The sequence below is a fragment of the Protopterus annectens genome, chromosome 4.part0, assembly GCF_019279795.1.
Source record: "Protopterus annectens isolate FY-2018-M chromosome 4.part0, PAN1.0, whole genome shotgun sequence".
Lineage (NCBI taxonomy): Eukaryota > Metazoa > Chordata > Ceratodontiformes > Protopteridae > Protopterus > Protopterus annectens.
In genome coordinates, this window is record NC_056733.1 from 543,156,815 (window position 1) to 543,180,600 (window position 23,786).

The 23,786-nt window shown below is 44.3% G+C and overlaps 1 protein-coding gene across 3 annotated transcripts in view; it reads left to right on the top strand.

Annotated features, from left to right (window-relative positions):
* The window catches only part of HPS4 (HPS4 biogenesis of lysosomal organelles complex 3 subunit 2), a 1,290,848-nt gene that overhangs the window by 202,525 nt on the left and 1,064,537 nt on the right, over window positions 1–23,786 (top strand). For all 3 annotated transcript variants that reach the window (XM_044068472.1, XM_044068471.1, XM_044068473.1), the window contains exon 4: window positions 8,105–8,248. In XM_044068472.1, the coding sequence (XP_043924407.1) occupies window positions 8,105–8,248 (144 nt within the window). The remainder of the gene's footprint in view (window positions 1–8,104; window positions 8,249–23,786) is intronic.

Genomic DNA, 23,786 nt, shown 5'->3' on the forward strand with positions numbered 1-23,786 from the left:
TGGGAAGCAGAGTTCCTCCTTAACCCAATTCAAGTGCAACTTGGACAGTTGGATGGGAACCGGAAATTCATCCATGATTTGGCACCTATGTCTCTAATGGACACAGGTAACCTGTAAATTGTTCATCTCCCAGGTCCATGCTTATGCTTACCAAGGGTAGCAGAACTTGTCAGAGATTAGGGATGCATGGCTAGGCTTAAAAAAGGCCCTTGTGGTTGTTTGCCTAGTAAACACCTATGAACTTATGAAAGAAGTTAGGCAACACAGATGGAACGTTATGGTGAGTACATAACTTCTAATCTGAAGTTGTTAATCTTCTTCCATTCCTCACTGATGGGTACAGTTCCGAACCCTCGGAACTGAGTCGGTCAAATGCCAAGCTAGCGTACACCAAACTCTCGAGCCACGCTGCTACCCACAATGCCCTTTGTCCCATACCTCAGATCTTGTTTGCCACGCAGCCATATAGCAGCATTTTAACCGAGCTCTCCAGCTAAGTAGTTTAGAATTATTCAAACTTATATTTCTTCCTTCATTTTTCTTCTAGTGTCTTTTTATAGTCCGGCTCTACCCACAGGTATTCCTTTTCTTACCATTGTTCGTATTTTCTTGTCTTTTCTTTACTTTTTACCACCCTCGTGGTAACTCTTCCTACCATTGCTGGTAGTCTGGCCATTTTCTCCTTTTTTTCTCTGTTTGAGCGAGTGTTAGTATGTCTGAGAAAAAGGGTACTTCAGGTTTTAAACATTGCATGTCGTGCAGTGGTAAATTACCTAATAGTGACTTGCATTTTAAATGCGGTTAATGTTTGGGCGTCTCGCACCTTTCTGCGACTCCCCCCATGTGATATTTGTGCGTGTTTTAGTCAACGGACATTGAATGAACGGTGCAACAAGTTGATTTTGAAAGGATTGCTTTCCTCTCCTTTCTCGGAGGCTATTTCTGCGGAGGTCTCAACCCCTCCAGGCAAGGATAAGAAGTGACCCCGCACAGACCCTTCTTCACCGGCTGGTGATAGGGGCAAAAACATCGATCTAAGACTGGTAGATCTTCTTCCGAGCATCGACTCACTGTCTCGGTGCCACCAATTTTGGCACCTAGCGCAGTTTCTGAGAAGTCTGAATTGTCGGTGCCAGGCTCAGCACCGACGACTACTGAACCCGCTGATTACTTCGGTTCCGACCAGTCTGGTTCAGGACACTTCGGCACCGACTTTGCCTTTACAGGCTCCGGTTCTGATGAGCTGATTTCTACCCCGATTGTGACTTTGGCTCCGAGTTCCCTCTCGGTGCCGACTTTACCGTTTACGTAATTCAAATCAGAATCCTCGGCTCCATTGAGTTCATTACCACGGACCAGGTATTCGTCTTCTGTGGGAGCTGTTTGCCAGGCAACCCTACAGTCATTTTCTGGACCGGCCTGAATCCCCTTCCAGGATATTGATTAGGTCTGCCAGGAGCGTGGCCGAAATAGACATTGTTCGTCTCGTGGATCAGGTATTGACTGCAAGAGTAATCTCCAGACCCTGTTCCGCTCCAGGTGTTGGGATTTTTCCTCCTTCAACTCCTTTGTATTCTCCTGAAGGGAATCTTTCGGTTCCAAAGCCCCCTTGCCCATTGCTTTCAATGGGACCCCTTCCTTCGGCGCTGACTACTTTCATGCCTGAAGCATCTAAGTCCTGGTGGGCTTCAGTTCCGACAGCTCATGTTACTCAATCCCTTGCTTCTGGGGTGGAATATTCGGTTCCGGCCCCGGCACCAACGGTCTTCTCGGTTCCCGTCTCGGATCCGAAAGTTATTTCCACACTGAACCCTTCTCAAACGTCAGCCTTGGAGGTGGGCCATTCGAAGCGGGGTGTGAACCCGGTTCCAATTTAGTCCCCTTTGGTTCCGGGCTCCCATTCCTCTTTGGGTGGGCCCACCTTCCGGATTATGGAGAGGGCGCTGGCGGCTAGCAATCATCCTCCTTCAGCTCTGCCTTTGGTTCCCCCTCTTACTCAGCCATCGCCAGCCCTTTGCAGGGAACCACTAATCCAAAGCACCCCCTTTCCGAGGCCTCTTCGGACATTCCCACCGAAGAGCCCCCTCGGAAGAGGGTGTGCAAAAGAAAACACATGGACTCACCTGAAGAGTCCCTTACTGAGGATACGGATTATGATGATGAGGAAGGTTCCCCTAGATCACCCCCTGACGATGTTTCCTTTGGGGACATCTTGGAGATTTTGGGTCAGCGGGGTGACTGGAAATCTTCCACCCCTTCCCCAGAAGAATCCGTATTCTTACAAGCTTTCCGTTCCCAGCCCACTACGTCCTGGGTGACACCTCCTGCAGATGAGTTGGTCAAATTCATCATGCAGCGAGCGTGGAAGAGTCCGGATTCAGTAGAAGCTATCCCCAGGACATCAGACAAAGTACTTTCTCCTCCAGAGGATCAACCCCATTGGTCGAAAGGCTTGCCAGTAGATGCTGTGGTGGTGGCGGCGACCACAAAGAAGGACTTGGCAGAAGAGAGTCCGGCTGTTCATCCACCCAACAGGGAGTCCCAGGCGGTGGACAGGCTAGGGAAGTGAGTCTTTGCCGTGTGTTCGCTGAATTTCTTGGCACACATTACGAGACTCCAGAGACACCTTATTTCTGAACTCTCTGGTAGCCTCGCGGGTCAAGTGTTGGATGGAGCATGCGACAAAGTGGCCTCCCAACTTGCCACCCTTGAAGCAATTTCGAATTCCTCCATGAAGTTGCTCTCCCACACAACCGAAGGAGCAGCTAGTGCAGCAGGTGCTGGCATGGTTGTCAGACGTCATGCCTGGATGCGCATTTCTGACCTACCGGATTCCTTCAAGTCTTCCTTTTTGAACGTCCCTATTGAGCCCTCCATGCTCTTTGGTTCTAAGGTCAAGGATACTTTGGCCAGGTGCGAGCAGGATGGAAAGACCTTGTCTCTGATGTGGGCCTGCGCTTCTCCAAACCTCAGCATTCCTTTTCCAGGAATCAGAGGAGTGGAAAGTTGTGGCACAAGAAGCCGCAAGGCTTCTTTTGTGACGCACGTGGCAAGGACTCCTCCAGAGGCAGAGGAGGGTCCGACTACGGAAGACGCCCCTTTAGGGGCAGAGGGGGATACCGGAATCAGGGCTGCAGTGATTCTTTCTCAGGTAGGCACTATCAGCGCTCCTGAAGTGTTGCCCGATTGCTTTCCTCTGGAAGCAGTCAGGGCGCATTTCTCTCTGCACCAAGCAGCCTGGTTCTCCATTACCGACAATCTATGGGTGCAGAGAATTATCACCAGAGGCTATCACATTCCCCTCAAATCCTTTCCAAGACCTCAGTTCTCCCTTCCCGACATTCCACCCAGTAAAAGGGAGGAGACAGCTTCCGAAATCAAGAAGCTTCTTCTAAAGTGAGTCATCCAAAAGGTCCCACCAGATCAATGCGGATTAGGGTTCTACTCCAGACTCTTTTTGGTGCCAAAAAAGAAGGGGGACTGGAGGCCCTCTGGATCTCAGTCGTTTGAACGAGTCAGTTATACAGACCAAGTTCCGCATGGTCAGTATTCAGTCCATCCTTCCATGCCTTTGGGAGGGTGTGTTGATGTGCTCTCTAGATCTCCAGGATGCTTATTACTATATCAAAATGGACAAACGCTCCTGGAGGCTTTTGTGCTTCCGGCTAGGAGCCAATCATTTTCAGTTCAGAGCCTTGCCTTTCTGTCTCTCGACGGCCCCCCCAGAGTGTTCACAAAATGTCTAGCAGTGGTGACAGCTCACTTGAGACTGCACGGATTCCAGGTGTTTCCTTATCTGGACGATTGGCTCCTCTCTGCCCCCACGGAGCGTCTACTGACCAGGGTCCTGTGCCACTCTCTGTCTCTGGCGGAGTCTCTGGGTATTACTGTCAATTGGGAAAAATCAAACCTTCAGCTCTCACAACAACTGGAATTCATAGGGGCTATGTTCAACACTCAGATCGGCCTAATATCTCTTCCTCATCACAGGCTCTTAAGACTGAGAACACAAGTACAAGTGATACTCGACCACAGGAAAGTGTCTGCAAAGGAAGTATTGCAGGCTCTGGGTTCCATGGCGGCAGCCATTCCCATTGTTCCGTTGGCCAGGCTTCATATGCGCCTGTTACAGTGACTTCTTCAAACTCAATGGATACACAATCATCATCCCTTGAACGCACTAATCCTCATCACCTATCTTTGCAAACAGGATTTCCTCTGGTGGACGAGAGTGGACGAAAGTTTTTGGTGTCGCCCCTTTCAACCTCTTCAGCCCAGCGCCACGGTGACTACGGACGCTTCCCTGATAGGGTGGGGTGACCATTTTCAGGGAAAATCATTTCAAGGCATGTGGTCTCCTCTAGAAGTCGACTTACACATCAGCGTTCTAGAGCTCAGAGCTGTGTTACTGATGTTACAAGCTCTCCACCCCCTTCTTCCTCTCAGACCGATTGCTATCCAGTACGACAACATATCTGTGGTCTGGTACATCAACAAGCAGGGAGGGACCAGATCTTAACCCCTTTGCCGCGAAGCCATGAGAATTTGGCAGTGGGCGATAGCTACCAACCGTTTCCTGATTGCTACACACATCCCGAGGAGTTGCAACGTGATTGCGGACAGGCTGAGCAGATGTATCCTGCTTCGTCACGAATGGTGGCTCAACCCGGAAGTAGTGGAGGAAATTTTCAGCCGCTGGGGCCAGCCTTGCTACAATCTGTTTGCCTCTCCCACCAATGCAAAGTGCAGCAGCTGCTTTGCCCTCTTTCCTCCGCAGGGGGAGTCCCCGAGAGATGCTGTGACTCTCGATTGGCCCACGGGTCTCCTGTACACTTATCCTCCCATCCCCTTGATACCCATGGTCTTAAGGAAAGCTACTTGGTTGAGAAGCAGAATGATTCTCATTGCTGCATTCTGGCCTCGTCACGTTTGGTTCCCCTTCCTTCAACCACACCTGCTCCAGCCTCCTTGGATTCTAGACTTCCGTCAGGATCTCATTTCTCACCCCCAAGGGTTGTCGTCTCCAAATCTGGCCACTTTCAAACTGACAGCTTGGTTGCTCCACTTCTGTTAGTAGCCAAGCTTGAGTCACTTTCTTCTCTGGTACAGAATATTATTTTGGCCTCCCACAAACCTTCTACCAGAAAACTTTGTAAAGACAAATGGAAACGTTTTTCCTTGTGGGCACAAGAACTGTCTCTGGATCCTATTTCTGTTCCAGTAGCTACAGTTCTTCAATACCTGACTGAGCTTTTCCTTAACGGGGCTTCTGCATCCATGATTCGGGTGCATCTAGCTGCCATCTCCAATTTCTATGATGGTTCAGATGGAATTCCTATTATTTCTTCCCGTCTGTGTAAGACTTTCTTGAAGGGGATTTTTCATTCTAGACCTCCCATTAGGCATCCTGTGGAATCATGGAATCTAGGGTGCTTCAGACTTTGACTCTACCTCCCTTTGAGCTGGCTGCAACCTGTGATGTGAAGTTTCTGTCCTGGAAGACCTTGTTTCTGGTGGCGGTTACTTCAGCCAGACGTGTATTAGAGCTGCAAGCATTATGCATTGAGTCTTTATTTGATTTGAGTATCACTTCGCACCAATCCCACTTTCTTACCGAAGGTGGGTTCAGAATTCTCTATTAGTCAGTCCATTGAGTTGCCCGTGTTTTTCCCTAATTATACCAACAAAGGGGAATACTGTCTCCATCGATGGATGTCCACAGACAGTTGAGGTTTTATTTGGACAGGACAAAGTCTTTTCGAAAGTCAGATCAGCTTTTTGTTGCCTTTGCGGGCTCTAGAAAGGGATCGACAGTGTTTAAGGTTACCTTGTCTAAATGGCTTAGGGATTGCATCTCCTTTGTTTATTCTCTGGAGGAGGAATCAGCTCCTGGCCGCATTAAACCTCATTCCACTAGAGCTGTGGCCGCTTCTGTCGCCTTTCATGCTAGGGCTTCCATTGATGATATTTGTGCAGCTGCCACCTGGACTAAACCCCATAAATTCATCAACCATTACAAATTGGATCTGATCTCCAGGGGTAGAGCTGCCTTTGGCTCTATGGTTCTCCGGAATGTTCTTCCATGAGGACCACCCAGATTCTGTAGAAGCTAGGGACTCTGTCCCATCAGTGAGGAATGGAAGAAGATTATTTATGTCCTACCATAACGTTCCATCTGAGTTGTTGATGATCTTCCATTCATCACACCCCCCACCTTCCCCCGCCAAAGGCTCCTGGCGGATCTTTGGGTCGTTTGGTGTGTTAGGGTGTTTGCGCAGAGATGGCCTCTACCTTTGTTTCTGTTTCTTATATATATGTTGCTACTATGTGTTCTGCAGACTCGATCTGAGGTATGGGATGAAGGGGATTGTGGGTAGTAGCATGGCTCAAGAGTTTGGTGTACGCTAGCTTGGCATTTGGCTGACTCTGTTCCGAGGGTTCGGAACCATACCCATCAGTGATGAATGGAAGATCAACAACTCCGATGGAACATTATGGTAAGACATAACTTCTTTTTTTTATTAGCTCTGTGTGTGGTACTAGAATATGGGACCAAGTTTTAGGAACATTTTGATAGATCACAGGCAGAGTAGCATAGATATTTGGAGGTGCTGTGAAAATGAGCGTAAAAGAAGCGCAAGCTATGTGGAAATTTTTAAGGCAATAATAGGACTGTAATATGAACAAAACATTCAGAGTCCATAGTTGGTGTTACAATTATCACTATTGAGACCAGTGGTGTGAATGGTTTTTGCCCCTGAGAAGCAGTATTTCAGGAGTAAGATAATTAATCAGTTTGAATTTGTCAAGGGCAGATCCTATGTACTTAACCTGGTTGATGTCTTTGAAAAAGTTACTGAAGCAATGAACGAGGGGAAAAAACAGTGCACACTACCTTTCTACACCTCACAAAGATGTTCAACACCATTCTACAGAGTGTTATCATAGTTAAATTATCCCAGCTAAATGACAATCCGTGTGTAACTCTGATATCAAATTGGCACAAAAGTAGAATCGATGAAGTTAGGGTGGGCGGTTTTACCTCTTCCAAAAGACAAGTCGCTAGTGGTGTACCCCATGGTTCAGTCCTTGGGCTACTTCTGTTTGGCACTTACTTCTTGGAGGTCAAAGTTAATGTTAGGGATTTGAGAATGACCGAGTTTGCAGATGACTGCAAACTAGGTGCGATTATTAATTTTCCCATGGACACCAAGATTTTCCAAGAGATCCTGTGCAGAGCAAATGCTGTCAAAACTGTGGAGTGAAACTGAATGCCAAGAAGTTTGGCAGGCATGACTCCCCTTGTAACTATCACATTGACAATAAACCCCTGAAAATTAATCCTATATTTATGAATCTGGGAACCCATGTTAACACAGAGATGCACAGTAATGTGAGACGCATGGTTCACCAAGTTTGAGATCACCAGTGTTGCTACAGTAAAAATACTGTTTTTGTGAATCTAATGCTCTGACATTTGTAAGGTGATTGTTATACCAGAGAAATGAATTTGTTATTCAAGGAGTTAGATGTGATTTTTCTTGCAATTTGGCTTCTGAGTGATATTTTATGGCCTTTTACCTTTATAAGCAAAGCTGAACGGCTTATAATGAGAATGTTATGATTTAATTACTAATCTAAACACAATCGTGATTGAAATTTTAATTAAAAAACAAAAACTGCTTTGAGAATATTTTCAGGAATTTTCATTTCTGTCAGTTTTTTTCAGGTTAAGAAAGCTCCACAAAAAATGTATTCAGATATCTTAAAAATCCTGAAAAGTTTGACTTTTAGAAGTGATAAATTGAGGGATATTCAAACAGCTTAAACAGCGTAAAGGTTTAATTTTGCTAGGCAGAATTGGAGTGGAGTGCACTTTCGTTCATGTTTACTGTAGCAGTCATTGTTATGTGTACAGAGCTATTTAATAATACTTACATGCATTGGTTAATGTGTAGGAAGACAGTAATGTTTTGGAATTCATTGTTCTTTATTCTGTCCAGTGCTGTTGGCTTGTAAGCTGTAGTAATGCTATTTGCTGTTATTAATACCGCTGTCTCCGCCACGGTAAATAACTGATTTAGTTCTGTATTTTTGCATTTAGACTGCCCTTGATCAGCAAGAACTACTTTGTGGCCAAATTGCAGGTGTTGCTCGCTGTGTGACTGAAATTTCTGCTTCTCCTCCTACTCTGATTCGCATGAGAAAATTAAAATTTGCCATAAAGGCTGAAAACCACTATATTTGGGTGAGTAGTATTTCATATAACATTTGATTTTGTTTGTTAAATGGGTAACTGGCCATTGTGGACCGTTTCCATATTGACTTAGAACAAAGGCAATGGTAAATGCGATGCATAAATTGATACGAACAGTTTAAGATGTTCAACCAGTGTTCTTTTGCAAGGTGGAACTAAGGTGTAATAGAATGAGAAAACGTTTAGATTTAGGTGAAGTGTATGTCAGGATTGAACTCTAGACCATGGAAATGTGAGGGGAGAGACCTCTTTATCAGAAATGTAGTATCCCAGATTTAATTGATCATGCTTTGTGCATCCTTAACTAAATTTGTACGCTTGTCTGGGAGTCATCTGTAGCCATATGGTTGACTTCCTATGTCACATGGGCCTGCTTTATACTCTGCATGCTGCCGGAGGTTTATTAAAAAAGGCTTTGTGTTGTTTTACAACTCATTGTAAAGGTCTTCACATTTGCTGTCTGGTTTATTTTTTGTTTGATTATTTAGTTATAAATCATATTTTATTTGAGATGACTAGTTTGTTCCTTTTGTACAGGAGATTGTCTGCTGATTTAGCAGCTACTCTGGAATGACAGTATGGACAGTTATCACTGATCTTATTATGTGCAGTAGGATGCTGCTGAAATTCATTCTTTCATTGTTAAGTGTTGTTGTTGTTGTGTCTTTTGGCTTTTCCCGGTTAGGGGTCACCACAGTGGAACTCTGGTCCGCTAATGATTGGCAGTAGATTTTTTACATGCCGAGTTGCCAGCCCTGACACACAACCTTCAATGAAGGTACGCCCATTCACACATGTCTCCACACAGAAGACACTCTAGCTGAGAATCGAGCAGGACAACATCTTACTGTGAGGCGACAACGCTACCGCAGCACCATCACCGCAGATATTCATCATTAAGTGTAATCGGATTTAATGTAATCTTTTATGATTCGGTGAAGGGGAGACTTGCAGCAGTATGATTAATACTTACAAACCATCTTTTTAAAGGTTTACTATCAAAATGTTGATGTTGAAAATAAAAGATGGCTTTTACATCAAAAGACAGCGTTGAAATCACACATACTAATTAGGTGAAAATGTCAAATCTGATGAACAAATTCAGCATATTTGCCATTTTCACCGAATATCAAATGTCCTATACTTATGCCTGCTAAAGTAGATATAATTCATAAAATGGACTTCACATTTTTGCTGGGAGGAAAGCCCTCCTACTCCCCCCTTTGGGGGGCTGTGCCCCCACACCCCCTGCAAACTATATACTCCAGCTCTGAAATCACACTGCAATGAGGGAAAGGATACATTTCCCAATCCACACTGTACTGCGATCTCTATTCCTAACATTGACCACATATAAGCGAATGCACAGTGGCATTCGCTGCAAAGGACACTTGCTCAGGTGAAGGTCGGAAACATGGGAATTGGCCAACTGCCATTTGGCATTTCCATTTTCCCAGAACCTTCATTCTTCATTTTGATAGTAAACCCTTTTTAAGACAGTACTATATGCATCTACCTTGAGCGAGGCATTTTGTACTGTATACCTGTATGCTGTTGCATTAGCTGGCATTTACCTCTATAGAAAATAACCTTACCATATGCCGTCTTCATTACTTGTTTGTGTTTTAAAAACAGTTGCTTGGCTGTTTTTCTTGAAGGAGTCTTGGTCATTCTCATTTTTACATGAAAATCTATTCTTTTAATTTATGTACAGTAATAAGAATTAATTTATTTTTCTGTATGATAACATTAAAAAAGTTTAATATGCTGATGTTATCCTAGCAAAGTTTTACTAGTAAAACAGAAGTGTTACAGGTAGATTACTGCAAAAGGTTTCTATACTTACTTTGTTTAAGGAACACATGATGCAGAAGATATTTACTGTAAAAATTGTGTCATCATCTGGTGAGGAAAAACTGAAGAATGGAAAATAAAGTTGACAGAAGGGAAAAAAATCTAACAGAGTATCTAGGGAGGAATTAAGCCTTGAGGAAAGCTGAAAATAAAAAGATTTCTTAATTTGAGATACTTTGTAGGTTGATATTGTATACTTTGCTGGTTGACATTGTAGGGAAAAGTAAAATTTCCAAAAATGTTAAGGCAATTGTAAAATGGTGCAGGGAGAGAGAAAGTCTTAAGTCTGTTACACTAGCAGTAGAAGAATCAAAAAAGATGCAGATCGTAGCAGTTTGACAAACAAGGGCGACTTTGTGCACTGCTGGGTAGTATTGCTACGATTTGTAAAAAGTCAGGCTAGGAAGGTAGTAAAACTGTAGGTATTGATATAGAGGGAAGGATTGAAATTGCTAGCATCACAGAAACATGGAGCACTAACAATGGGGGTGGGATATGACGATGCCTGAATTTGGCTATTCAGGAATGATAGAGGAAGAAGGAATGAAGGTGCAGTAAAATTTTGCATAAAGGAGGACATAAAATGCAGGGTTAGACAGTTGAAACACCTCATCGTAAAGTTGGCAAGGATGTGTGCAGGGTCAGAACCTAGGGTAAATCTCCTGGTGGTTAAAGTAGATGAAAGGGAAATGCTCATGAAACTAATACAGGAGATCAGAGAGGAAGATGACAGTCCAACCCATAAAGGTGTCAGTTGAGTGGATAGGGTTAGAGCCTATGTAAGTTCCATAACAGGTAAGGTAGATGAAGGAAGTAGCACCACTGGTGTGAATCATTACAGTGATCCACCCACAGATACATCATGGGAGGAGAAGGAGGATATTACATTAGAGAAAATAATAAAGAATGTAGCAGCAGGGTAGGAGGAAGAAGGTTATAATAATGTGGATCTGAATCTGACAGCACCCATCTTGGACCATGAGGGGGTTCATTCAACTGGTGCAAGCCAGCGGCAGAAGGGGCAGAATTACATATGTGGTACCTAAGATAGGTAGAATGGGTCAGGAATGTACATATGGAAGCAAACATCATTAACCAACACTTATCATACTCTGCTACTTTTGTTTAAAGATGGGGAAAGGGTTAGAACACAAGAATAAAGATAATGGTTTGGGAGTTTAGAGGAGTGGATCATGATGAGTTGGGAGGAGGGATCAAAGTTGAGTTTGGTATTGGGGAAAATTGAGGGAGTTTCAAGTTATGGGAATGGGTCGGGGTTGTAGTAATCAGGGATACAAACATTGATTGTAGGAGGAGACTTAAAGGAGGAGAAGGCCAATGTAACCTACATACTAAAATACAACTAACAATTTGGGCAGAAATGTAGTGGAGGGGTGGAAGAGGTACAGAGTAATGAGACAAGCAGAAGGATAGCAAAGGAGGTGATGACAGTGACGTTGCTTGCTGAAAGGGAGCTGATATCAGGGTTTAAGAGGGGGGCACAGAGACTTCAAGTTCATGTCAGGTAGAAGGAAGGGAGGCTGAAGCCTGGAAAGCCTGATCACAGATGAGAATGAGATCATGGAAGACTGGATGGAAGCAGAAATCATTGAATATATATTTTGCTTCAGTCTTTACAAAGGAAAGCAAGGGGATGTAAAGCTTGGGGGACGAAGGTATGGTGCAGTAAGGAGAGTAATCACAGACTACAGAATAGAGACTAAGGAGATGAAAGGAACAGGCTTCAGTAAGAAAGAAGAAAAAAGTACAGGAACCAGGTTACCTGCCCATAGGTCTCAACCTGCTAAAAGACCAATGTGGAACACACACCATAACAGTCAAAATGTGGAACATTCTGTTCTTGCACTGTGCGAAAAGCGTACCTTGACCATAGCCATGGCCTTTCAACCAAAATACACACACACACACACACACACACACACACACACACGTGCACACACACACACACACACAAACACACACACACTCACCCTTGTCATACCTCTCAACTGCCCAGAATTTTGCAGAATGCCCTGATTTTTGCCTCATATTTTTGGTCTGTTACTCATAAAATATGTAATTTTCTGGCAAATCGCAGAGGAATGAAATAATAAGGTAATCACAGAAATTTGAGTTTGACATCATATCCTTCAGAACGTGTATGGTAGCACAAAGCCTGTTGTTCTAGCAACTTTCTAAGTTTATAAGAGCAATATTTCAAATTGGATCCTTTTTTGGGCCTTTGCCCCCCCCCCCCATTAATTAAGGCTATGTCCAGATTTGTTATGCTTAGATGTTGAGAGCTATGACACACACACACACACACACACACACACACACACACACACACACACACACACACACACACACACACACACACACACACACACACACACACAAACATTCCCCCTGTCAGTTTGCTAAGACCACGCAGTCAGTGAGCACCACTAATGATTTCACTGCCAGTGATTGTTGCAAAGGGTATAATACTATCGGCGGCCACCCCCCCCCCCCCCAAAAAAAAAAAAACGCAATGTTTTTAATTAAAATAGTTTGTAGAAATCCTCTGTCAGGGGAAATACCTGGCATGTACTGTTGATGTATTTAAATTTGTGATGCATAACAATGCAGATGAAATGAGTTTAAATTGATAGGGACATAATGGAAGAGTATTTAACTGAGACCAGCATTTAATGTACACTGAAATCAGAGACAGGCATTTAATGTACACTGAAATTAGAGACAGGGCTGCAATTAATACACATAACACAGTTGTATAACTGAGGTCACATGGGAACATGTTCCAAAGTCTAGGACCTCGTTCACCTAGAAACACTAACAGCTAGGTATTTCCAGAGATTATGGGGACAAAAACTAAAAAATTGTGAAAGTATTGGCAAAAGTAAATTATTTGCAAGTTGGGACCAGAGTACACAAGATGCTAAAGTGATCAAAATGAGTAAAGAGAAGCAAAAGTGCACTAATAAGGGTTGCACAGCGGTGTTCTAATTAAGCAGAAAAGACTAGTCACAAAGCAGAGCAACGGCAATTCACTGCAGAGCAGTGGGCTTAATCATTCATAAATGTGGAGCATTCCACACAATCTGGAGCGCTTGGCTGCTCAGTACCTGCCTTACAGAACCTTCAGGAATCTGGCTAATTTGCTGTCATATTCACTGGTGGAGGTTTTCAAGAAATAACTGGCTGTTTCAGAAGTGCTTGAGAATAGAAAACCATAATTACTAGGACCTTTGTTTAAGGTGGATGAGTAGGAAAATTTAGATAACTGTAGGCCTGTAGTAACATAACAGCAGTGGCAGGGAAAGTCTTGGAGAGAATTGATAGGAAAGGGTTGGTTACTATGGTATTCCGTGTAACAAACACACCACCGCTTCATGGATAGAAAGAGATGTCAAATTTGATCCAATTTTGTGATTGAGTTTCAGTAGAACTTGATGAGGAGATGCCAGTAGGCATATTCTGTCTGGACCTCACCTAGGCATTAGAATTAGTCATGCACAGGAGACTGCTAGGAAGGTTTGGGAGTAGGATTGCGACAGAGCAGTTGGGCTGCAGCTGGATTGACTTGTAGAACACAGAAGGTTGCGATGAGAGAGATGGTCAGGGGTAAGAAAGCCACTAGTGAAGTATTGCTGGGGGAAGACCTCGGGCCTTTATCCTTCATTGTGTTAATTTCAGACATACCTGAAGGAATAGAGAACAGGATCAGAATCTGTGACGCAATTAGTTGCACCATGATAGAGCTTGAGATTCTTTGCAGACAAATGAAATTACTGCACCTGAACTGTAGAGCTGTGCTATGAAGCAACAGCTGGAGGAAGTGGGACTGATGGCGGCAGACTATGACAAAGGATTTGTGGGTATTAGTTGCACCAGGACATGGCCATTAGAAGCAGAGTGAAAGCAGTGTCAGCTGGGTTACAGAGTTTTCATTTCCGAATTGAAGTTGAAGCCTTTTAAAGCTAACTACCCTGCTGGGGATCCTTTTTTCTTGCACTAACCAATGTCAGAAAAAGTTAATAATTGTCTCGCCTGTGGAAAGCAAATACCACACCGAGACTTCCACTCTTACTGCTTCACTTGTCTAGGCCCAGACCACAACGTCCCCCGTTGTCGCTTCTGAGCTTTGTTTAACGCCAGAACTATCTGTCATCGGGCCCTTATTGTAGCCAGATATTTTCGTTTACAGTCCTTGAATTCCGATATGGCTTCGATAAGCCATCCGACAGCAGATCTTCTGAAAAAACGTAAAGATAAAGACAGAGATAGACTGCACAGGTCCAAACCTACCGACAGTGCTTTTGTTAAGCTAGTCGTCAGTCCTCTGGTACTCAGTGAGGCACTTTCGCAGCCCCTGATGCCCTCTTCAGTTGATTCACAGGCTGCTACTGAGAACCTTTCGGAGTCCGGTATGCTGCAAAACTCTTCTTCATCTAAGGATACTGCGGTCGTCTCTACCTTGGATGGGTCCGGAGCTGCTGAGCAGGAGACGGCTTCTAGGAATTCCTTCGCACCACCGAATCTCAGCACAAACCATCTTCTTTCTCAACTACCATTCTTTCAAAAACAACAGAGTTACGTAGGCCTAGGGTCGAACCACACCCAAGAAACCGACTACCCACTCTCAGGCGCCTGCTGCCTTGCCTCAGTCTCAAATGCTTAAAATGGCGGAAGACCTTATCATGCTGATCAGGGAAAGCAAAGCTACCCCCCTCAAAAAGGAAGAGAGATCTGTCCCCAGTAGTTTTGTCTGAACAAGAGTCAGATAAATCTTATGCATCTGACTATGAAGACATGCAACCCCTCTGCACCTATGGGGATTCTGATGCAGAGGAATCCATTCCTTCAGCCTCTCCCCCAGAGGAGTTTTCCTTTGGAGAAACCCTGCATACTTTAAGGGAGCATTTCTAATGGGAGAGTCAGGACTACCCTTGGCCTAAAAAGAGACTCGGGAATTCCTAGATCTTCTGCAACACAGACCCTTGGCCATCCCCCCAGTCCAGGATGTGGTGGATGATGTTTTCCTTGAAACCAGCTTGACCTACCTCCTGCTTCCAGAAAACCTGTCCGGTACTACAGTGTCCCTGACTCGCACAAATATTTTTTTTAAAAATCCAACAGCTGACCCTGAGGTCATTTCTCAAGGGCCAAAAGGGATTAAAGCAACCTCTGCTAAGAATCCAACTCCCTCAGACAGGGATTCCCGAGCATTGGACAGATGGGGTAAAAAAGAATACACCTCAGCTTCTCTTGCTATCAGGGCACTAAATTGTCAGTTCCATATGCTTAAATATCAGCAACATACCTTGCAACTCCTTAAACAAAAAGTCTTCCTTGCCTGCTTAGGCAGAATCTAAAGATTTACAAGACTTCATGCATTCTGCAAGTCAAGTAACTAAACACACGTTGCACTGTGGTTTTGATGCCCTAGAAGCTTCTTGCAGGGCAGCAACCACTGGATCTGTCATTAGAAGACATGCATGGCTTAAGGAACAACCCCTGCCAGACTAGGTCTAATCTAAATTGTTGGATGCCCCCTTGCACAAAGATAACTTATTTGGTACTAAGGCAGAAGAGGTCTTAAAAAAAGATGGAAGAAAAAGCAAAATCTATGCAGACAGTTAAAGATTTCTTACAGGTCCAGCCCCCTAGGTTCAGCAGGCATTTTCCCTCCAAGCACTGGTCCTTTCCTGCTCCGAGTAAACAGGACAAGCCTAGGCCCCGTGGAAACAGACCCCCCCCCCCCAGACACAGCAGCCCCAGGGAATGCAGAGATCTAAGCAGTGGACCATCTCCACTTCTAAACCAGGGAGTTCTAAGCCACCCCCTTATGGTAAGAACTCACAATGACTCACCTCCTCCCAACCTCCCCTCTGCCCACCTTCACTTACTCCTAGGAGGAAAACTCTCCTTTCACTGAAGCACCTGGGCCACCGTTACCAAGGACCAATGGGTTCTGAACATTGTATCTCAGGGATACAAATTCTCCTTCCACACCCTTTCAGCCCCAAAAGGGTTCCCAGATCTACCACCCAATCAGTGAGCAGAGGCTCAAAAGCAAATCCATTCCCTGCTCAGGGAATCATGCAGAAAATATCTGCGCTTCAGGGCAGGATCTCAGCACTTTCAGTTCTCTGCGCTTCCCTTTGGCTTATCTACTGCTCCTGGAGTTTTCACAAAATGTCGGGCTCCGGCCATTCCCTTTTGCAGACAAAGAAATATTCAAATTTACCCCTACTTAGACAACTGCCTTATTCAGGCAGACAGCCAGGAAAAGCTGCTCAAGCACCTGGCCTGTGTAAAGAACCTACTAACCTCCCTAGGGTACACAATCAACGAAAAGAAATCCAGACAGGTGCCCACCCAAAGGATAATCTTCCTGGAAGCAAGTTCGGGCATATCATCCCAGATGGTATACCTTACACCAGACAAACAAATTTTCCTGTCAGCCTACTTCTCTCAAATGGCCGCCAGGCCCCTTCTGCAGGAATGATCTTGTAAGCTTTGGGGTTCAGGGCATCTTACGTACTCCTCATTCCATATGCCAGACTGCATATAAGGAACGTTCAGTGGTACCTGAAAAGCTTTTGGTGTTAACACTCTCAAGACCTAGAAACTCTTCTACCTGTAATTCCTTGCCTCAGAAATGAATTTCTTTGGTGGGCAACAGCATGCTCCCACAACAAGGGACTGCTGTTCTCCCACACCCTGCCACCCAGAACCTCACCACAGACTCATTAGACTACGCTTGGGGTGCACACCTGGACAACAGGTGCATAAAGGGCCAATGAAGCCCAAAGCAGATCCTCCTGCACATCAGTTAAAAAGAGATGATGGCTTTGCAGCATGCCTTGATAGCTTTCAAACCCCTTCTGTCTCTCCAGGGGTTCTCGTGATCAAAACAGACAAGCACCACTGTGATGTTGTACATCAACAAGCAGGGAGGGACTCACTCCTACCCTCAATGCAGGCTGGCCATGACCCTTTGGCTCACAGCCTCTTCCATGCAACTACACCTGTTAGCACAATACCTACCAGGCTCTCTCAACTCCCTGGCAGACCAATTAAGCTGAAACCTTTTGGACCCACACAAGTGGCAGCTCAACAGAAGTACCTTCACCCTAATAACTCAGAAATGGGGAACCCCGAAGGTCGACCTCTTTGCCTCCCACACCAGCCATCAGCTCAGCAAATTTTGCACCAGGGAGCATCACTGCATGGCTTGGAAAGTGGATGCCCTGTCTTTCCCCTGGGTCAACCTCTCGGTCTATGCCTTTCCTCCACTACCTCTCATCCCCAGGGTTCTGCTGAAAATAAGTGAGGAAAAACCAAGGACCATTCTTATAGCTCCAGATTAGCCCCGACAGCACTGGTACCCCTTGCTGCTCAGCCTGTCCCCGCTGCCTCTGTGGCATCTTCCTCAGATTGCAAACCTCCTAACTCAAAGGGAAGGGAAATTCATGCATCCCCAATTGCAGACACTCAGTTTGGCAGCTTGGCATAATCCCTAACCCCGAACCAATCTGCCATCCTCAGTAAACAGGTTCTGGATGTTATCTGTGAGGCCAGAAGCCCTAGCACCAGAAAGTCTTATGCAGATAAATGGAAAAGGTTCTGCACAGGATCCAGGCTAAGGAGGCCTATACGGCACAGCCCTCCATCCCTCTCATCCTGGATTGTTTAGCTGACCTACTACATAGTGGTCTCTCTTTCTCCTCTATAAAAATTCATGCCTCTGCTGTTTCTGCTCATTTTCCCACTGAACAGCCCCTTCTCTCACACCCTTTGATAAAACAGTTCCTCAGAGGGGCTAGCAACTTGAGACCCCCCAGAAGGGCACCAACACCAGCTTGGGACCTTAACTTTGTCTTGGAAAAGCTCACTCCTGGAAGACGGCCTTCCTTCTGGCCATCACTTCAGCCAGAAGAGTCTCTGAGCTGCAAGCACTCATGGCTGTGGAGCACTTCATCATCTTCCATGCAGACCGGGTATCCCTCAGAACTAACCCAGCCTTCATGCCCAAGGTGTGGTGTCCAGTGTGGCTCTCAACCAATCCATTCATTTGCCCACCTTCTTTCCTAATCCCCAGAACAAGGGAGAAAGGATTCTTCACTGTCTGTATGTGCACAGACATCTCAGATTCTGTCTGGATAGGACTAAATCCTTCAGAAAGTCTGATCAATTGCTGGTTAGCTTTGCTACAGGGGCAGAAGGTAAAGCCATCTCCAAGCAAACTATTTCCAAATGGATAGCACACTGCATCCATTTCTGCTACAAACACCATGGAAAGCCTCCCCCCAGGGAGTCAGGACACACTCCACCAGAGCAGCCTCCACCTCTGCAGCTTTCCTCAGAGGAGTCCCCACTATGGACATCCTGGAGGCTGCCACCTGGACATCTGCTCACACTTTTACCAAGCAGTACCACCTGCCTCTCTTCTCCAAATTCAGGGCAGGGTTTGCCTCTGCAGTCTTGCAGGGCATCCTAGCCAGCCCCCAAGTTCCTTGATTGCCTCCACCCTCTTCCTCAGCTTTGGAAATCTACCCAAGTGTGATGACTGCAACAGTGAAACACGAAGAACATAGTACAGTTGTGTACACTTACCATAAATGTAGATGTTAGAGTGTATTCACTGTTGCAGTCCTGGTTTCCCCCCTTCCATCCCCCTTTTCTCTTTTTCTTCCTTGTTCTCCTTTCCTTACAAGGGACATATTGGTATTTATTTTCCACTGGTGGGGTTCTTCCACCAGAATCTGGCCTCCTACTTTGGGGCTCCTGACAGGTTAGGGCAAGAAAAACTGATGTAATGGCGTTGGCTGCCTTACTTTATACTACTGATAACCTGACATCAGTCCTCAAGTGACAGCAACCGATGCAGAAATGCTAAGTCTCCGGTATTCGGGCCAGCCGAGGGCTACCCTGGAAGAGATAACCCAAATGTGATGACTGCAACAGTGAATGCGCACTCAAACATCTACATAAGTGTACACAACTGTACTTTCTCCTGCTCTTCTATACTTATGCAGATGTACACACTCAAACGTCTCCCCTACACATAAAGACACACACTCACTGTACTTGACACCCTACTTGATGGCATGCGTGGATGCACTCGCCCATTCATCCATACACCTACATAGAGACACATCCGTATTTCTCAACTCTCCCTGATTTTACATAATGCCCCTAATTTGCCCTTTATTTTTGACTTGTCCCTCATTGAATAAATCATTGAAGATTGTTAGTCATTAATGCCATACATTAGAGTTTCATACTTCTCATTGTTTAGAACATGTTTTGTTAACCTTTTAAGTGAATTAGTGAAATATTTAAAAATTATCCCTGATTTTGCTTCTTAGTTCATCCATTATTTTTTGCTTGTCCTTGATTCTTGAACAGAGAAGTTGAGAGCTATGCTGCTGGCCCGTATCCCCTCAGTCACTCACCCAGGCGCATGTAGACATTCATGTAGAAACACAGACACTCAGATACCCCCCCCCCCCCAACACACATGAACATTCACTGTACATGACACTCCCCACCTGATTACAACGGAGACGCACTCGCCGTTTTACCCAAACGCACACACATGCATGAGCACACGCGATCCTCTAACTAGCCCTCTATTGTGATCCTCCCTTCCGGTGTGTACACACACACACACACACACACACACACGCACACACGCACACACGCACACTCTCACGCACGCACACTCTCACGCGCACACTCTCACGCGCACACTCTCACGCGCACACTCTCACACGCGCACACTCTCACACGCGCACACTCTCACGCGCACACTCTCACACGCACACTCTCACACGCACACTCTCACACGCGCACACTCTCACACGCGCACACTCTCACACGCGCACACTCTCACACACGCACACTCTCTCATTTGAAATCACTCCTACACCTGAAGATATACACACAGTCACCTAACCTCCCACTACCTCTCCACTAAACTCTCAGACATTCATCTGCAACGCATTCTTACCCATTGGAAGTAATGGAGGAGAGAGTGACATTTTGGCAATGTTAATTGATACGGCCAGCAGTACTAAGTTACACAGCTGATCGATTCTCCAAATCACCTGGATGCATAAATCCCCTTCTCATGGGCATTCAGAATTGTTGAAACGCATGACTCCCCTTCCTGTGGGCATTCCTGGTTAGTTCACATAACTAGCATGGGCCACTTCCCTAGAATGCCTTATTAGCATGCCATGCTGATGGTGCACTGTAGTCATTCTACCGACCATGTAGAATCACTGTAGTTGGCCTGTCTCTGAATCAGAAAAGGTATCTGCCAGTGGTTTCTGCCCATGTTAGGGCTTATCACTGGCGGTAGTCATTTTTTGAATCTTAGACATAGTTTGATTCCTGTATTAGGCTTCTAGCCAATTTAGGCAAGTTGCTGGCTGAAATTTTATGGTGAAATGATTAGAAGGCATGAGGCCCAATTCCAGAAGATTTTCTGTCTATGTAAGGGACTTACTCCAATGTTAGCCTGCCCTCTGATTCTAAAAGACTTGCTGTTGGTGTAAGTGAATTAATCCGGTGTGAGCCTACTTAGGTCTACTGGAGTAAGTAATTTGTACTGAGAGCAAGTCTTTTGGACTTTGTTCGCAGACCTTTGTCTAAGAAACAGAAGCATTTGTAGGAGTCCTTTTAGATGCTCATAAAATTTTGTACAGATTTATTTGTTTAAATGATTTATAATTTTGAATTAAAAGAAATATGGCAGTAAGTAACTGGAATTATTGTAATAACTTTTAAGTAATGGATTTTAATGATTTAGCATTAGAAAAGTATGGCACCTCCCGAGTATAAATATTAGATTATCTTGTCCTGTCTGTAATCTGAATAAAATAATCAGATAAACAAGGAAATATCTCATGGAAAAAATGTACAGGCCATAGTTTCAGGTGTAGTCTGTATCCAGTTACACAAAGCAGGCTGTGTAGATTCTGCATATAAATGGAATGTATAGGATAAGGTTAGACAGTAATATAACACTGTATAGAATGGTATCATTTCTATAGCTTATTCATGGCCAGCCTAGAACAGGCAGCATAAATACAGAGTTTGAAATCCAGTTTAGACTTAAGTAAAGTTCATAGATGGTTATTGGTCTTGGCAAGTAAGGAATATAAAGTAGATAATTATGAGAAGTCGTTATACTTAAACAAGTTCCATGCTCAAAACAATTGAAGTGCGAATCAAGGGTGATACCTGAAGGCTTATTTGAATGAGACCAGGCGATATCTGTAAGTCATGGGACACAATGCAGTCAAGAGACAAATCCTTGAGAAAAGTCATAGGCTGAGTTTTTGATACATTAATCTTTACAATGTACTCAGGAACCCACAAGTAAATCAATAAAAAATCAGTCCTCTTGCAAAGATTGTGTAGTGGAACCATGAGTACTATGATAATAGTGTAAAAAATGTAAATTGTTAAATGTGGTTGATAAACTTGAGATGCAGTTCACCTAGATAGTGCCAGGAATGCTTGCTGTAGTTTCTCCTTCCCCAGGGGTGATGAGAGTGGCAGCAGCTATTCAGGTTTCTGTGTCCCAGATCCCTCACTGACATACAGCCTCTTCTCCTTTTGACTTCAGATTCATGTTAATTCAACAAAGAAAATTTCAGCAAATGACAGTATTGCAGAATGAAATCCCTGAAAGACACCTTTAGTGGATATCAGTGTATTATTTTTTGCTAGAGAAGCCATGTAGGAGGATGCACTCACCCCCCCCCCCCATGTATATGCACAAATTCAGTATCACTGAAAATGACTTTCAACAAAATTAATTTGCAGTATCAACATTTACTGAATATGCCTTTGTACACCTGTCGGTGTGTCCAGACCTACTTGCCCTTCTTACACTGTTAACTCCCACAGCTGTACTGTCCACTTCTCTTTGGAAAAATGCCAGCTTCAGGAGCATTTTTAATTCAGTGCAGTGGCATGCAGCAGAAAACGATTAGAGGATGGTGATAACAAAATGTTCATGTTATTAGCACAAAGTGTTAATGTTGGAAAAGCAGAAAGATATTATATAGCAAGATGCACATGCACGTGCGTGTGTGTAAAGTCTTCTGTTTGCTCTTCCTGCATCTGATGTTTGTAGGAATTCATATGCAGAGTATTGGATGCTCTCATTTTTATTAGTGTAAAAGTTTCCCTTTGGGCATGATCTTTCTAATGCTGTCAATCTGAAGAGATCCCTGGAATGTGGTCCAGATTTTTTCTTGTTGGTTATGTGTACTTTTTTGATAGCATTCTATCTGAGAAACTTTAAATCTTTTTGCTGTAATTACAAGTATTTATCTTTGAAATGTGTGTGGTGGAAATATGCAATTGTACATTTCAAAGATGGTAAATTTGATAAACCAAAAGGGAAGTTTATGTCTATATAGTGTGACAGAAAGGAAAGGAGTAGTAACTGTAATAGCAGTAGTAATGGCATATATGTTAATTCAAATTAAAAGTAATTTCTGATGTTTTGCTTTTTGTATATGATTACCTGAAGCAGTCCACATGAAAAACGTTGACTGCATAATATAGAAAACACAAATGTTGACATACTGCTATGCATGTGCTGAGAAACAATGCACTGCAAGCCCATGCAGTACTAAATTCATTGTTTTTGTACCTCCCATGCATTCCCCCTGCTAATTATACATAACAACTTCCAAGGTCTCACAAATTCAGGGAAAAGATGCATATATTCCAACTCAAAAACTGTGTGATCTCTCATACCTGTTGCCCAGATGTGGTCAACTAAACACACTGTTGACACAAAGCAGTAAATTGCCACACTCGCATTCATGTAATATATGTAGTTTATGGAGCTCCATGGTTATGCTCCAATAAAGGAAGGGGGATGGCAAGCTAGTTAAGCTGCTAATATCAGGTCTCTAAGCATTATGTACTGACAGCTTCAGCTGACAAACAATAGTGGTAGAAGTAAAAACAGCTTTGTTTCTGCTTGCTGTGTATGCCTTTTGGCTGTCCTTGAGTGCTTATTGTATTTTTGCTCTGTCCCTCATAAACGTGATGTTCTTCATCTCACATTGCTGCAGTCCTTACACTTGGGTAGTCCGCTGTCCTCGGTCGGCCCGAATATCAAAGTATAAGGCTGATGTCGGTCAAGGCGCATTTGACTGACATCAGGACGTCAGGGTACAAATGCGCATGACCGACGTCATATCCTCAGTCTTTTTTGCCGCATGGTCCGATGCAGAAGCAGCGTTGCAAGTGCCGTTCGGCGTTCTGAAATTTTTCGAATTCGGAGTTTCAGACCGAGTCAAAGTTGGCTAAGTACCCGTTGGGGAATATTTTAGTTTTTCTTGCCTCAGTGGTTTACCGGATGTCAGAAAAAGTGAATAACTGTATTTCTTGTGGGAAACAGATACCGCATAGAGATTATCATACTTTGTGTATTCCTTGTTTAGGGCCTGAGCACGGCGTTGTTGGGTGTCGCTCTTGTGCTAGATTTAACAAGCGCACTATAAAGAGAAGGTTAGATTGTGCCAGGTTAGTCTTCGGGAAGCGGTGCAATTATAAAATGCCGTCGGATGCTCCGACGCCCGCTTCTTCGAAGAAGCGCAAGGACAAAGCAGCTAAGCCTAGGCTAGAA